At 41.3% G+C, this 17,533-nt stretch overlaps 1 protein-coding gene across 1 annotated transcript in view; it reads right to left on the bottom strand.

The window, feature by feature from the left end:
- Mcc (MCC regulator of Wnt signaling pathway) overlaps window positions 1-17,533 on the bottom strand; it is a 378,701-nt gene that overhangs the window by 325,060 nt on the left and 36,108 nt on the right. The window contains exon 2 of the mRNA XM_075968726.1: window positions 959-1,203. Coding sequence (XP_075824841.1) covers window positions 959-1,203 — 245 coding nt within the window. The remainder of the gene's footprint in view (window positions 1-958; window positions 1,204-17,533) is intronic.

Below are 17,533 nucleotides of genomic sequence, written 5' to 3'. Positions count from 1 at the left end.
ACACTTTTAACTGAAGCATTAAGACAGACTTCTGTGAGTTCAAGGCCAACCTGGTCTAAAACAAAGTATAAGTAGAAAATTTAGGTGTTATTCTCTGTCCCTTTGTTCCATCTACCTTTCTTTTTCTCTCTCTCTCTCTCTCTCTCTCTCTCTCTCTCTCTCTCTCTCTCTCTTTCTTTCTTTCAAAACAAGATTTCCCTGTGTAAGGGTCCTGGCTGTCCTAGAACTTGCCTTGTAGACCAGGCTGGCCTCAAACTCACAGAGATTTATCTGCCTCTGCCTCCTGAGTGCTGTGAATAAAGGTGTACACCACCATAGCCTGGCTCTCCATCTTCTTTTTCAGATGTATCCTTTTAGTTGTGCAAAATTTCAAACATTTAAAAAATACACATAGCGGGTACTCTAGGATATGTATAAGAAATCATATTTTTATCAGCCACATTCAGTAACTGTCAAAATCATTAAGAACTTTCTTTTTAATTGCTTGTCTTGTACCAGAAGAAATTGTAATGTTCATGAAAGGGAAAATTGTTTATAGAAAACATAAATAGATTTAAACAACCTTTAAAGTAAGCACTGAAGTCCTCAACAGTTCCTGGGACTATCAACGCCGTTAGTCCTTCCCAAGGTTTTACACTGTCTATTCTTCACCTGCCTCCAAACAAGGTCTTACTATATCACCCAAACAAGTTGGGCTCAAACTTACAATCCTTCTGCCTCTGCCTCACAAGCACTGGGATTACAGACCCTTGGTACCACAATTGGCTCTCCAGAGCTATTTAAAAGCATCATTAGAGTTAGAAAATGTGAGAATTGAACTGAAATGAAAAAGTCAGAAGCATGAGGCCATTGTAGAGAAACTGTGCCCAGGACAGAAGTGCCAAGTGAGTGGGGTGGGGTGATGGGGAGGCCACTCGGACATAATATAGCAGGGACAGAGGAGCATGGTCCCACCTACCCAAACTGTTGTCACAGCTTGTGGGCCAGGATGTGATTCTATCCCTCAGCTTCTTTTGGCTGGACTTGCCTGACTTCAGGGAAAGGTCCATTTCCTCCTTCCTGATTTCTCGAAGCAGCTGCTGGTGGCACCTTGTGAAGTCCTGGAAGGACACCTTCCCGTTTTCGTCTGTGCCCAGTTGGGTCATGATCTCAGCCACCGACTCTTCCATATTCAGCTGTCGGCAGACCATGAGCAAGTCATTCCTGCAGGAGGTGGGGGCCGGTGGACAGAAGAAAACATGTCAGGAGGGCCAGAGAGTAGTGACTTAAATAAGTATATATTAGATATAATACATTATATTATGGGCTGGAGAGATGGCTCAGTGGTTAAGAGCATTGCCTGCCCTTCCAAAGGTCCTGAGTTCAATTCCCAGCAACCACATGGTGGCTCACAACCATCTGTAAAGAGGTCTGGCGCCCTCTTCTGGCCTTCAGGCATACAGACAGAATATTGTATACATAATAAATAAATAAATTATACATAATAAATAAATATTTTAAGAAAAAAGATATAATACATTATAATAAACTTAACTTAAATATATATTTTAAATATATAACATATTTATATATTTATATAATATAAATACAATATAAGCATATATTATATTATATATACATATATAATATGTAATTAAACACACACACACACATATATATGTTGTTTCCTAAATGTGCATACTGCATATTTTAAACTTTCTCATTGCTTCAAGAAAAGTGGTAGTGTGCAAAATCATCTGGCTGAGTGTGTGTGACACACCTTTAATCACAACACTTGGGAAATAGAGGCAGGTGGATCTCTGTGAATTCAAGGTCAGCCTGATCTACACATCGAGTTCCAGGTCATTTGGAGCTACATAGTATGACCCTGTCTCCATCAAAACAAAATATGTTTCATTGGAATTTTCTATCATCGCAAGGGTGACGAACTTGTATTCTTTTGTTCTCTTTTTCTTCCCATCTCTCTGAACTTTCCCTTTTAATTTCTTTTGAAATTGAAGAACTTAAACATGCTTTCTTTGCACCTGTAGAGCGTAGCATTGTGACTCTGTAAGACAATGTTCAGAATGCAGGAAACACACTGTTTCTGTCATTGATGGGCTGGCTCATACCTAGTCCAGCTGTAAAAGAACAGCAAACATTTGAACAATCTTGCTTTTCAGTTTCTTGGGCCACAGCTCATCTTGGTATTTCTGTCCAGTGCCACTTAATCATGTTGACGTCATTTTCACTTACCTCTGACTTTTTCTGACTTTGAGAATTTCCCACTTCCCATCACTAATTACTCATCCTAAGACGGAGAGCAGGCATCAAAAGACTCGGCAACTTTCACAACTAGATGTAAGGAGAAAGTTAAGTGGGTGGACCTAAGACAGGAAGGTGTTCGGGTGTCACTGGAAAAGGATGACTAGTCTATAGTATTTCACATTTAAAAAAAAAAGAAAGAAAAATAATTTTTAAAGGAAAAACAGAAACAACACTATGCCTACCAAGAACACTTATCTGGTAGATGCCTGTTTGGTTCTTGACACTGGAGACCTGTTATTTCTACCAGTATCTTTTGGGAAACATTTTGTTAACACTGCCTCAACTATAAGTCACAGTAAAGTCAAAGGATTATCGAATTTAAGAGTTTAAAGAACTAGAAACCAGTCTGTGGCAATAAACAACACATAAATGTCCTGACTTGATATTCCTCTAAAGTGCAATTGTCTTGACGACCAGATCAGTCTGATGTTTACTGTTTGATACTTGCCACCTCCTCTCTCCCAAGCCATCCCTTGCAAGTTCCATCATCTGGCCAATGCTAGCAAGACTTCTTCAAACTCCCTAACCCACAGGCTCATGTACATTTTAAACATTCTTCCAGTCCATTCTCCCCCACTCTTATTTCCCCTTTTCCCTGCCGCCTTCCCCGAGTTCCTAGCCTACAAACAACATCAAATTTCAGTTGATCTTGTCTCTGAGATATTGAAGGAGTTAAAGATATGTCATTTCAAAATATCCCACATGAGCAGATTGATTATTTCAAGCTGAAGTCCCCCGAGGAACTGCAACTTCAGAAATGGTCCCTGGCCCATATTTTCCTACATATAGTAAGTCACACACATTCTTTTGAGGGGAGCGTCCTTCCTATACCACTTGGGAAAGATCCTGTACCACAAGTAATATAGGCTACAACAAAGATAAATACTTCTTTAAAGTAACCCTTCCTTCACTAGCTTCTGTACTCCATCCCACCCCTGCCTGGTACATCTTATTAACACTTTACAGTTATCCAGGCTCAAGTTTATTGGGTTTTGCCTAAAAGGCATAGACCCAGCATACTCTGGTAATTTCTTTGCACTTTACTCTCCCGCAAAGATCCCCAAATAAATGTGAAAGTAAAAGTTTCATGTTTTTCTCTTGTTAAGCAGCTCTTGTATTAAACTGGCTTTCTAGAAATCCAGTTCAAGAACTCGAATAAGAATGGGGTAGAGGTTAGAGAGGTGGTTCAGTGGTTAAGAGCATGAGATGCTCTATGGAGGACCTGAGTCCCATTCCCAGTGCCCACATTAGGCACTCACAACAACCTGAAACTGCAGCTGCAAGGTATCTGACACCTCTGGTCTCCACAGGTATCTGCACTCACGTGCACACACACACACGCACACACACGCTCACACACACACACAAACACACACACTAGCACGCAAGCACATATGCACACATGTGCACACACACACTTCCACTTAATTCAAAGTAGTAGAAATAGCCACTTTTTCTCTTCCCTACAATACTTTAATATTTAATATTAATATTTACTGTGCTTTTCTATGATGGTCCTTAAAATCTTGCAGTTTATGCCAGGCTTATGTAACTAGCTTTTTAGTTGATTGTCCTGCTTCCACATGGCATCTCATTTTCATCTTTATAATTTTTACATACAACTATACATTTTACTTTGTTTTGTATGTATATGCATGTATTATATATAGTACGCATGCCACAGTGCATATATGACATGTATTTGTAATATAGATTGATAAATAAATATGTATATGAGTATAGGTACAGTAGATTAAGTTATTACTCTGAACTTCCCATTTGTGGGTGGTATAAAGAATATACATATATACCCTTGCTGAAGCCTCAGACCAAGGACCCTTCTGGTAGGTGAGTTCCTCCCCTTCCTTAACTCAGGATTGATACCTAGCTTGTGCGTCTGCTGCCGTGTTAGTGAGTTTGTATTTGTACAGTGGGGTTTGCGCTTATGCTTTCTCCATGGAATTGAGATGACATCACAGTAGCCAGTAACCATTTATCTTGGCCCCCGATAAGCCACCCCAGCTGACCTTCATCAAGACTTATACCCTGGGAAAAGTCATTACAACAGTTCTAAGACACATGCTAAGAATAAACTCTATTGTTCACAACAACAAAATGTAATCATTTTTCTGAGAATGTGTGTTCTGTATTTAAATAATGTTTAAAAAATATTTTTATATGCCTGCTTTAGTTTTGTCCTTTCGTTTATACTACCTGCCTGATATATATCTGGATTCACCCAAGATTTGGGGATGATCAAGTCTATACAAAAATAGAATGAAAACAGAAAGTTGCAGGGTACATATTTTATTTTCTAGAATAAGGATTTTCTCCTTAGATTTTTAAGGCAATGATTAAAAAAATTAATCTCGGTGATATATGGGAAGGGCCTCTAGATTTCAGAGGTATGGAGGAAGATTCTAAAGTTGACCAGGGTGGTCAGAGAGCAGTGTGTCAAGTCGGATTTTTACAGTGGGGATACTAATAGCATCGATGCCATAGCATTGCTCTATGGTAAACAAGAAAATACACGCAAAGCTCTTAGCTTGGTTTACGGCACATATTAAACTCCCAGTAAATAGTAACCATCATTATGATCCTTTCACAATTATTGATTGCAGATCTTCTCAATGATTCTGTTTCATGGTCAAGGCAGATATAACAAAGCAGGAACCACTCAAGGGAAAAGAAAGCCTACTCAACTGAATGGACTTTCTCACTAAGAGGAACAATCTGTCCACAGAGGCCTTCATCACCGCCCCCCATGCCTGTGGCCCACTTATTACACGAAGCTAGGCACACGCTGGGAAGCTCTGCTCTGTTCAGACTTGAGCAGGCCTGTGCTAATAAAAGCAGTTCCGTTTTCTAGAAATGCCATCTCACTGCAGAATACATAACACTGAATTGTCATGTGAGCCAGTGAGGGGCTGGTACCAAATTTCAAAGTCAAAGCATGTTCCTTTGGTGGAACATCTTTAGATAGCAGTGTTTGCATTTAAAGATGAAATTCTTTCGGTATAGAGTTACAGAACTGACAAGAATTATGAATATGCAAGGGAACTACTGTACCTACTTAAAGGTATGAGGGCTGAAAGAGTCATAGGAATGATATGGGACAAGCCTAGGAATTTAAACTAAGTCAAGCCAAGGCTCAATTTCCCGCCCTTCTATTTTACCACCCAGAGCGGTGGATGGGTAGCTGGATCACCAACTACCATTCATTAGCAATATTTTCTATTAGACTAGAAGGTCTACTTCCATCCATAGAAGTGTAACTCTTCTATTTGAATGTTCATGGAAACTGGGTGGTGGCGGTGCACACCTTTAATCCCTGCACTCGGGAGGCAGAGTCAGGGGGATCTCTGTGAGTTTGAGGCCAGCCTGGACTACAGAATGAATAGTAGTCCAGGACAGGCTCCAAAGCTACACAGAGAAACCATGTCTGGAATCTTCCCCCGTGCCCAAAATAAATGTCCATGGAAATATAGTTCTATTTTGTCATCAGTATGATGAATAAAAAATGTTACAAGTAAGAAAAAAAATTGCAAAAGTTTCCTTTTAAATGGAGTGGAAACCTAGACAGCAGGATCACAGCCACAAACTGGGCAGGGAAAACTGCTCCCAGTGGATTGTGGCCGCCCATTCCCAAGCCTCTCCGCAACGCTTCCCTTTCGTCCCTCCTAATAAATGCAGGTTACTTGTCTCTGCCCTAACCTGGGCTAGCCTGGGAATGTTCTTTGGTCAATGGAATAAGTGTAACATTCTAGGATTTTGAAAACATGACCTCATTTAGTTGTTGTTTATTGAAACAGGGCATGATGTAGTTCAGATTGGCCTCAGACTCTTTTAGTAGCTGAGACTGGCTTTGAACTCCTGGTCTCTTGCCATCATCCCCCTATGCCCAGCTTTGCCAAAATGGACTTTAAGACACATTGTAGGTTCTACCTCCCTCCTACCTCTGTGTGGCACAGTGGCCCACTCCATCTTCCTGGTAACATTCAGTGCCTGCACCCTTTGGTCAATGCTTACGTGCAGTTTTGTGACAACATCGGTTAGATTGTTATAGTAAACATTTTCTTTTTAAGAAATTGCTTTAATATATTCAAGACTTGAGTTCCCAGCCCGATCTCAAACTGTTGAAGCCAGTCTTGGCCCTAAATCAATATCTTTTGAGATGCATGGATTTCAGCCAAGGAACACAGGGCGCACCTCCAATATGTTTGATTTCATGAACTGAAGCATAAATCCTCAGAAATTAAAAATGATCACCCTTCTGAAGACAGTCTCCCTTTAATTTTTTCCAGATATTCTGCTTCTGTTGTTCCAATTGACTTAGAAGGTCAGCGACTATGAAAGACTGATAGGTCCCATAACACAACAAAGGGCCCTATAGCCTTACGAGGCACCTGCTTTAAAAAGAGAAAGTGAAAAATTTACACACCGTGAATGCATGGTCTAAGGAGGGACACATGGCGAGAGGTGCATAGGTAAATGGTTTATCCCTTGAGTGAACACTGTAGACAGTATGGATGCACAGCAAGACAGCTTCACGTGGAGTCTATAGGGTTCACTGTCAACAGAGCTGTTGTTATAGTCTATACGACTGCATCCAACACACACACACACACACACACACACACACACACACGTGCGCGCAAGAATAAGTATCTAGAGTTATGTACACTCTCTCTACTCTACAATAACCACAGAGAACATTTTGACATGTCCTAAAATTTAGGTGAAGTGGTTTTCTACTAAACTGCCACCGTGACCAGTTCTGCAAGAGGCACTTGTACTCACATTCTGGCGTAAGAACCTTGCCGTCAGACAATGCCTTCAAGTAGTGAGAAAGGAGTGGCCTCAAGTTTAGAGCAGAGGCCCTGGCCAGGCCATAGTGTCTGAGGTTCTGTGGAGAACACCAATCACCAAGCAATAGAACTGAAGTATGACTGAAGATCGATGCTTCTAGCTCCAAACCACATGGTTTCACAAAGCACAGCTATTACTTTTCTGTGTCTGCGTCCTTTTTCTCTGGGCTATTTTTCTTCATTTAAGTTACAGAGAAATGGAGGAGGAAGTAGAAATTCAATGAAGCTGTTTATCATTCGGGGAAATTTATAGCTTAACATCAGGAAAATGTAATGGAGAAGATGAGCTTTGGTCTTTCAGGCTCAGGGGAAGGAAAAGCACAATTCTTTCCCACAGTGACGGCAAACCTAGAACCAGCTGCAACTCAGGCTATGCCAAGGCAATGATTATTTGAGTAATGGGTCACATGCTCCTGTTCAAATTTCTCAAGTAACTGAGATCCTTAGACTTCGTCAGGAGGCCAGAAATAGGTGTGCATGAAATAAATACAAAATACCCCAAGAGCTCACTGTGCCCTTAATTGCTTGATTCAAGTGACAGAAAAATGTAACCGAGATCACTCTAACTTTGTTGCCACAGATTTCTCAAAATGTAAAAAAAATGAAACTAGTTCCTGGACTGTGATTGGTGAATTCATAGACAGATGCTGTGTGCAGCAAATGCATTTGTCTTTCATCACTGCTTCTCAGCAGAAGTGCACGTGAAGGGAGATGAGCAGACCACAGTGAAAACAACATGTAGTCAGAAGAGGCCATTAGCAGGAGGGCCTTCAACAGGTTTTAGAAAGATTTAGATGCCATGGGAGCATGTCGACAGACCATGGAGGTTCTGAACGTCCATGCTTAGACTATGGCGTTGGGAGCTTCTGAGGAGGGACGGAAACACCATGTGCTGGGTGTGCATTCGAACTGCTTCGATCAACAGTGAGGGCTGAAGTGGGGCCTTAAAACAGCGATGCTAGCCTCCCATTCACAGCCTAGAGGAAAGAGATGCCGTTCAAAATCTTGAATTCGGGGATATAAGCATTTTATAGGAGAAAAGGAAATGGGGATCTTAGTTTTAAAAAATTACTTCCAAATCTGGTGTGGTTGTGCATGCCTTTAATCCCAGCACTCAGAAGGGATCTTTATGAGTTTGACCTCAGCTTAGTCTACATAGTAAATTTTAGGCCGGCCTGAACTATGTAGTGAAACCCTGTCTCGAAAACCATATTATTTCTGAGGTGTACCAGTGGGCATGGACAGAAAGGGGAGGCAAGGGGCTTATGCTTTTCACAAACTCTTCTGCATCATATTTTGCTTTGTAAAAAAGGCATTTATATGAATGGTTTTGGTGAAAGTAATAGCTTCACATTTAAAAACAAGCCAAATATGTGTAGATACAATTTGTAATATGAAAGAAAAATATTATTTGGGTATATAAAGAATACCTACAGTATAAGAAGGGAAAAACAAGAAAAAATGAGAAAAGAAAAATGGTCAAACAATACGGGTACCCAGCTAAAAGAAAAGTTGAGTGGTCAATAAACATGTGACCATATTATCAATCTCACAGGTGTAAGGGAAATGCAAACTAAACCAATTTTAGAAGCATCAGGCATTGTTTCAATATGCATAGCATTCCCCAGGTGGCAGCCTCACAGTTGCCAGTGCTGGCAAAGGAGCACAGTGGCACCTGGCATTGGCAGGAAAAAAACCTGTCATCACCTCTTTGGAGAGGGGTTTGGTGATGTCCGTGCACCCCGTCTCAGATGGCTAATAGTGACTGTAAAATTGAGGGAAATTTGGAATCACCGTGGAAACAAATCTCTGGCCACTTCTAGGGTGATTAGCTAGATTATAATAACTGAGGGAGGAAGAGCCACCCACGTTTAGGGTGATTCTGATCCATGGACTGGAGTATCGGACCGAATTTAGAAAGGAGAAACAATGGGGTGAACACATTAATCCATCTCTCCCGGCTCCCTGACTCCAGATGCAGCCTGAACAATCGCCTCCTGCTCCCGCCAACAGGCTTCCCTACCATGATGAACTGGGCTCTCAAACTCTAAACCAAGCAAACCCATCCTCCCTTAAGTCGCTTCTTGTCAGGTATCTTCGCCACAGAAACAAGAGGGACGAACATACTCTCTAATCTGAAATCAACGTCCCGTTCCATGTGTGTCCTCAGAGGAGACCAGCACAACAACAGAGAACTGGGAGCAACTTAATCCTAACACGAAAAATCATACTGAAAATATAGTTTACGTATATTATATGATCATTATGTGTCAGGGCCTGAGCTAGTAATATATGTAAATGTGTATGTACATGTAAGTATGTAAAAGTATACACACATGCATATGAACACACACATGCACAGAAAATCACCCTATGAGGTTGGTACTGTTGTTATCTTTATTTTCCAAGCAAAGAAGCTGAGAAATAGAGGTGTGCTAAACATAGATGCCTATCACTCTGTGTGTGAGTGTGTGAGTGTGTGTGTGTGTGTGTTTAACTGAGATAGCATCTGACATAAAATAGAGATTTGAAGGACACACATTTATAATTGATCATCACAAATTTCCCAAACAGTAGTGAAGTCGAAGAATGTCAGGACCGCTGTCATAACACCATTCTATCACATACAGACAACTACACATTAGATGTGGATTTATAGAGAGACAAATAATAAAATAAGGTCATTAGACATAAATATCTTCCATAAAAGATTTGTATTAACTAAGGATACAAAAAGAGTTTAATATGCATTTGTAATTTTTTAAGACAGTGCCTCATGTATCCCAGGCTGACCTGGAGCTCCCTATTTAAGTGAGAATGACCATGAACTCCTGATCCTCCTGCCTCCGCCTCAAAGTGCTGGTATTGCAAGTGTGTACTACCATATCTGGCCCACATTTGTAAGGTTATATTAAAGTTATAAGCAATCTAATTTCTACGAGGTGATTGCATGTCAAAACCACGTATTTAAGTTAAATTCAAGGACTTACATTAATGCATTCATCCTATACCTTCCCCAGGTTTATCCTTCTATCTACATGAACTGTACCATCTCATTACCTTGCCTCGAAATATAGAAACTTCCTTCTGAGTTCCCACACCCAATCAATCAGCAAAAGCTGGTCATTCCATTTCTGAAATTATTATTTCTGCTCTGTCTTGATTGTCCCTACTGGTCATTCTTTTTTTAAAAAATATGATTTTTGTTTGTTGGGAAGTGTCACCTCAACTCCCTGGTACCCCTTTATACAGAAAGTCTGGATTGTTTGACTGGGGGCTTCACCACAACTCCTGCACAAACTCCCTCCTCTGGGAGTTGCCTCAGTCCAAACTCCACCTCGGAGAAAGCCCACCAAATGGTGACCTCTCCCCAGGAAGGGTAAGAAATCCTGCCAAACAGTAACCCCTCCCCAGGGAAGGTCTGGACCACTCCCATAGGCTATTTAAATCGGGAACTCACCAAGGCCAGCTGGCCTGGGTCTGAAAAATCACGGGGTAAAACCGGACTCGCTGAACATAGAGGACAATGAGGACTACTGAGAACTCAAGAACAATGGCAATGGGTTTTTGATCCTACTGCACGTACTGGCTTTGTGGGAGCCTAGGCAGTTTGGATGCTCACCTTACTAGACCTGGATGGAGGTGGGTGGTCCTTGGACTTCCCACAGGGCAGGGAACCCTGATTGCTCTTTGGGCTGACGAGGGAGGGGGACTAGATCAGGGGAGGGGGAGGGAAATGGGAGGCGGTGGCGGGGAGGAAGGCAGAAATCTTAAATAAATAAATAAATAAATAAATAAATAAATAGAGAAAAAAAATAATGAACTGCCCCCAGAGAATGAACATGTGGTCTCTGGGTTCCTCATGGTCTTCCCTTTTCCCTCTTCCCCTTTCCATGTTTTCCCAGGGCCACCTGGGAGTATTACCATCCATTAAACATGGTCATCTTTTGATTTGGTCTGACTGGGATTATTTGCATTGGTGGAGAGGTTTGTTGGAGGTCCCACCGGGGAGGGGGCTGTTTTTCCCTTGGGCTCAGGGCCACATGGAAACTCCCTTCTCGTGTGTGCTCTCTGCCAGGCTAAGATCGGCGTCACCTCGGCGAGTCCCCCTTTTTCAAATACAGGCCGCTAGGGTCTGGGGACCCATTTATGTTTGTTTATGTTTGTTGATTTTCGGGCTTTCCTGTGGGAGTCATGGTCCCAGCCAGGTGCCCGAAGCAAGTGGCGAAACGGTTCTCACTAAGGTGGGACTGCGTGGATAGAGACATCTGCCACTCATTGCTCACAAACGCCCTGTTTTTGACTCAGGAGCCCTTTCACGATGCACGTATTGTGACAGACTTGAGTCCCAAGATTTGGCATAGACTTCTAAAATTGGGCTCTTACGATTCAAAGCCTGATTTCCAAATGCCCTTGAACTGCCTTTTACAAAAATCCTTTTAAATTGGGGCTAGCACCTAATATAAAAACAAGCAAGGCTCCAAATGTTAAGTATTTTCAGGCCAACAAACCTCTCTGCTGATGCAAATCATCCCAATCAGACTAAATTAAAAGATGCCCAGGTTTAATGAATGGCAATGGATGCCAATATTCCACCAGGGAAAACATGAAGAGGGGAAGAGGGAAAAGGGGAGACCACGTGTTCATTCTCTGGGAGCAGTTTAAATAGCCTGTGTGAGTGGTCCCAACCTTCCCTGGGGTTTCTTGACCCTCCCTGGGGAGGGGGGGGTTACTGTTTGGTGGGCTTTCTTAGGGGTGGACTTTGGACTGAGGCAACTCCCAGGGGAGGGAGTTTGTGCCAGGAGTTGGGGTGAAGCCTCCAGCCAAACAGTTTTTCTTATTATTTAATTATTTTATGTTATGAATGTTTTGCCTGCATGTATGTCTGTGTACTATGTGTATGTGGAGTTCAGAAAATGGAATCAACTGTTACAGACAGTTGTAACCTGCCATGTGGGTGCTGGGAATTGAACCTGGGTCCATCTGGAAGAGTTGCCAATGCTCTTAACTTCCCAATGGCCATTATTAGCACTGGCATCACTTTCTACATAGATGACTATAGCACTTTGGTGGTGGGGCATGCTCTTCCCAGTTGACAGACAACAAAGTCTGAACTGTTTTCCTGCTCAGAATATTTTATGTGCTCCCGTGTGATGCAAAGAATTTCAGCATACTGTCAGCATGTCTGGCCTCATTGCTGTGGCCCCTCAAAGTGCGGCTGGCCTTCCTCACTGGCCTCATTTCCTGCAGCTTCAGTGAATTCCTCCTGGATGACATAACAGGCGTCATTGTTTTAGATGTGTTCACCTTGCACGTCTGTCCCTCTGCTTGGAACATCCTCTTCTCTCCCTTTCTCCAAACTCTCGCCCTTCTTCCACAGCTCACATGGACATTTCCTTCAGAAATCCTCTTCGCGTTCCTCATGTAATTCCCAGTCCAACTTGATGTCCTTTTGTTATTTTATGAAAACCCTTAGATCCAGTTTGCTCACTTACCACACTCTACAACAGCTATTGATTTTTCTTCTCCCTCTTCCAATAGATCAGAGACCAACAATGAAGATTCTATCCAAGTACAGTCAGTTTTCATAAGCCTAATTATTGCAGTGCAGCATATGGAACTAAGCATTCCTTGATCTATGTGTTATCTACGGCAGCTTTCTGTATAATAGCAGATCTGAATAGTTGTGACAGAGATGACAGGTCCCATAAAACCAAAAATGTTTACTATATGACCATTCGGAAAACAATCCTGTAAGCCTGTACTAGCTATAGATTCCTAGAGGACATGGTACATTATTTGTTCATCTTTAGATCCCTAGTACTTGGTATATGTTAAGTTCTAAATTAACACAGTAAACTAAGCAAATGATTATGTAAATAAATCATTAGACTTGAGGTCAATAATATTGGGAGATAACCTGAATGTTGAGAACCTTTAATACCTTTTCTCCTTTACTTCTTGAACACACCAATTTACAGTCATAAGTAGGAACTGTAGTGTGATTTCTAATTGATCTTAATAAATAAAAATCCAGAGTCAGATGTTAGGGGGTGAAAGCTGAGAGGTCAGAGAAGTAAAAGAGTCAGTCACTAGTTCTTACTTCTATGCAACCCTCAAACTGAAGGGGCCAAGATCCTGTCTCTACAAGTCCTCAGACTGAATGCCCAGACTGAATGCAATGCGCTCCTGTCTCCTCTTGCTTTATTCCTCTCCTCAACCAGCCTTATCCCTTCCTGTCTCCACCTCCCTAGTGCTGAAATTAAAGGCGTGTGGCTCCCATGTACTGGGATTAAAGGTGTGAACCACCACCGCCTGTTTCTGTTTCTCTTTTTGACTGGATCAATGTTGTGTAGCCCAGGTTAGCCTTGAACTTAGAGAGACGTCTGTCTCTCTCTCCTGAGTGCTGGGGTTAAAGGTGTATGCCACCACCACTACTGCCTGACCTCTATGAATAACTATTGTGGCTAGCTCTGAACTCTGATCTTCAGGCAAGCTTTATTTATTACAACACATACAAAATATCACCACAAAGAACAAAGTAAGTTTTTATCATTATATTTTTAAAATATTTCATAGTTTCTATGCTGGACTCCATGATCTTCAAGTCAGTAACTTAAACTTTCTACATTAGTGGTGTTAATTCTGACAGCATATCATATTCACTAAGGTGAATCAGCACTAATGCTTATGACTTTTGATCAAAAAACTCAAAGGATGGAGTAGGGAGGGCTTGAGGCTTTGTCAGGACTTCTTAAGTGATTCTGAGAACCATTCTATGTCAGCAGAGAAATGGGCACTCCAAGGCAACTCAAGAATCTTAGTGATCTAAAGCAAACGAACAAAACATTAGTTGTGCTAATTTATGTTCTCACAAAGCATAAAGAAATTGGTATTTTGAGAAAATTAACAAGTGATATAGAAACTAAAAGTATTCCCGTGGAATTTATGTGCTATGAACACAGAATTTTGTCTGAGTCCTTGCTATTGCTTTCTCAATACCAATAATGGTACCTAGCATATAATAAATAGGTGACCAGCAAACAAATTGCTTTTGATGAATCAGAAGTTATTGGTATCAAATATTTCAATTTGTCTGAAATTTTACGCTTGAAGACACATTGTTTTGTGTAGGTTTTAGTTAGCTCACACAAACTTAAGTATACAAACACTATATTGTTTGAGACAGACTCTTTTAATATAGCCCAGGCTGGCCTCAAACATCATTCTCCTGACTCAAGCTCCCTAGGGCTAGGCTTGCTGGTATGTGTCATTATACACTAAAGCTGTCTTCTCAACATAAAGGAACTGGCCATTGCACTTATGACGTCAGCAGGTGTGGTTACTTGCACAAGATCAAACAAGTCAACATTCCAGCATGGATAGGGAGGGGTCCATGAGGCTCTACCCCTCAGCAAGGAGATGCTGTCATTGATGCTACTGGGAAGGAGGATAATTTCTCCTTGTGAGTATGGCCATTGGTAGGTTTCTCACGCTTCAATAGATGGCCACACACCCAGGAACATAGGACAGCACTAATTGAACACAATGGGCTATAAAAGTGGGAGAGGATCATGTTGGGGAGTGGTTGGAGGGAGCTGGGGACGAGGAATGATCAAAATACATTGTGTACCTGTATGAAATTCTCAAAGAATAAATAAAAATAGTGTTTTTAAAAAGGGGAAATAAAAGATACTGCTATGGCTAAACAGACCATGTCCCATTTAAAAAGCCAGTCTTCATTTTAAAAGCTGAGTTGTAATCTGAAAATGCATGATATGAGAACATGAATAGCCATAAATGACAGGCAAAGCTAATTGGTAACGTTGCCTAGACAAAGAAACCACACACTGCCTGAAAGGCGCCCTAAGGAAATAAATGAGCACCTGGGACTCCCTGGGACAGTCTGCAAGTACTTACAGGTCTGCTGAGCAACCTGTGAGCCTGTCTCAGGGTGGCCTGTGCTTCATTGTTTTCCCCGTCTACATCTGTTCCCCATGAAATAACAGAAGCAATGATACAACCCATCAAATTCTTACATTTGAAAAGTGCTAAATTTTTGCTACGTCTAAGGACTTGAAAAAAAATACAGAAAACTCAGGAAGACAAAACAAGAAGTCAAAATTGAAAGAAAAAATACATTAAGTCAACTGATTTATAGTCTAATGGTCTTTTCTTTTTGAAATTTCAAACTTAATGGAATATTGAGACATCGGCTAAATTCTAGTTACCAACCTCCTTAGCGTGGTCTAATCTGACAGATAGTTTAACCCATGTGGATTAGTATCTGTCACAGCTCACTGCTGCATAGGGCAGACACTAGCAACAGGTGACTATTTAAGTTTACATTTAAATTAATTAAACCTAAACACATTAAAAATACTGTTCCTTAGATGTGCTAGCTCAATCTTTTAAAAGCTCTGGTATGATACTGCACTGGACAATATAGATTACACTTTCTTTTTTACATAGCTTTCCGATATGTAGCCTAGGCTGGCCTCAAAGTCCAGATCCTCTTACATGAGTCTCTCAAGTGCGAGGATAGAGAACCACCCAAACCCCCTACTCCACCCCCCCCACCCTGAGCTTGCCCTGTGACCATAGTGATGGGGATCAAACTCAGAGCCTCGAAACTCAGGGCTCAAAAAGAAATTTACCTTGTCTTGCTCTTACTATGGGACATTTTAATATCATAGAAAGTTCCATTGACTAGCACTGGGAAAATAAAAGAAGAGTATATTATTCTTGGATAGCTTCAGGCAATCAGATCAGTCAAGCAAGGTAAGTAACTCTACAAAACAGTGGTTGTCATACTTCCTAATGCTGTGACCCTTTAATATAGTTCCTCATGTTGTGCTGACCCCCTCCATAAAACTACTTTTGTTGTGACTTCATAACTCTAATTTCATTACTGTTATGAATTGTAATATAAATATTTTTGGAGACAGGTTTGTCAAAGGGGTTATGGCCCATAGTTGAGAACCACTGGTCTAAAAAAAAAATTGCATGTTATTCTAGATAAAGAAAGTAAGCATTGCACAGGCTGTGAGCTCAGTCAGTAAAATGCTAGCAATGCAAGCACGAAAAACTGAGTTTGAGGCAGAGTGGAGTGTGCTGTAATCACAAAATTAGGGAGGAAGGGACAGGGATCCTTGGGACAGGCTAGTCAGTCTAGCTTACTTGAGAGCTCTGAGCCAGTGACAGATTTGCTCTCTCAGACAAGTGGAGGTCTCTATGGAAAGACACCTGCTGCTGCCCCGGCTTCCACGTGTACCTGCAAACACACAAACACACAAAACACCCCACTACCAACACATCACAAAACTAGAGCTGCTCTTCTTCTGGAATACAGAGGGAAAATGTCAAAAACATAATTTTTCTATTGCAACTGATTTTCTAAGTTTTGGTTCACTCCTACTTGTAGGCCACGATAAAGTAGTCACTTTTTTTCAGTTAAGGAAATCTTATCGGATTAAATTCATTCACTTCCAAATCACCATTTGTTGATGAGAAACCTCAGGCTGAAAGATTTATCCGACTTGGGGGCACGTGGGGGAGGGAATATGTGCACTTCCTACAGGAAGCGCCAGCTTTATCTTCATAGATTTGAGTTGTTGCAACACAAATCCCTCTTAATGTCTAGCCTGAACTTTCTGAAAGTTCAGAAAGTCATGAACTGCTGAGATCAATCATGGACATGATGGGTCCCCTTTCAAGGTGAAAGGTCAAGGAGGAGTAAAACCAAGATTCAAGAAGACAGCCTGTAAGTAAGAATCATGCTCACATATTTTTAAAAACACATTTATTCTATTTCTTGTGCCTGTTTTCGAATACCCTGACTTCATTCTCTGAGCATCTCTTGATTTGGCATTTCCTGTTGTATTTCTTCCCGGGGAAGAAAATATTTTAATGTGTTTCCCCTTTGGACTATTTCTTTAAATCACTGAAGTGGAACTCTATGTTAAGCAAGACTCAGCTTCTCTTTATGAATAACTCGCGAAGCCATCTCAGAAGCAGTCTCTACCTTCCTGGTGCGTGGGGTGGAAGTTGCACTCACTTGGGACACCTGCATTTCAAAGGTGTTTTAGATATATTAGTTCACCTATTTCTCCCGGTGATCTAGGTGGTATTTGCATTTCTCTGGGTCAATTAGTGCTTACAAATGGAACCTGGGGAAGTTCCTGGAACCATGCTTGAGATTCTAGTAGTCTACTGGGTTGATGCATGCAAGGATGGACAAAAGGCATCAATCTGGTAACGCTGGTGACAGATGGAGACCTTGCAGAGAGCATTCAGTACATAATAACTCACTAAATTCATGAGCAACAGGAGTCAATGACAAATGGGTAAGTCACTCT

This window comes from Microtus pennsylvanicus, chromosome 4, assembly GCF_037038515.1.
Source record: "Microtus pennsylvanicus isolate mMicPen1 chromosome 4, mMicPen1.hap1, whole genome shotgun sequence".
NCBI lineage: Eukaryota > Metazoa > Chordata > Mammalia > Rodentia > Cricetidae > Microtus > Microtus pennsylvanicus.
This window is presented reverse-complemented; position numbering and strand designations above follow the sequence as displayed.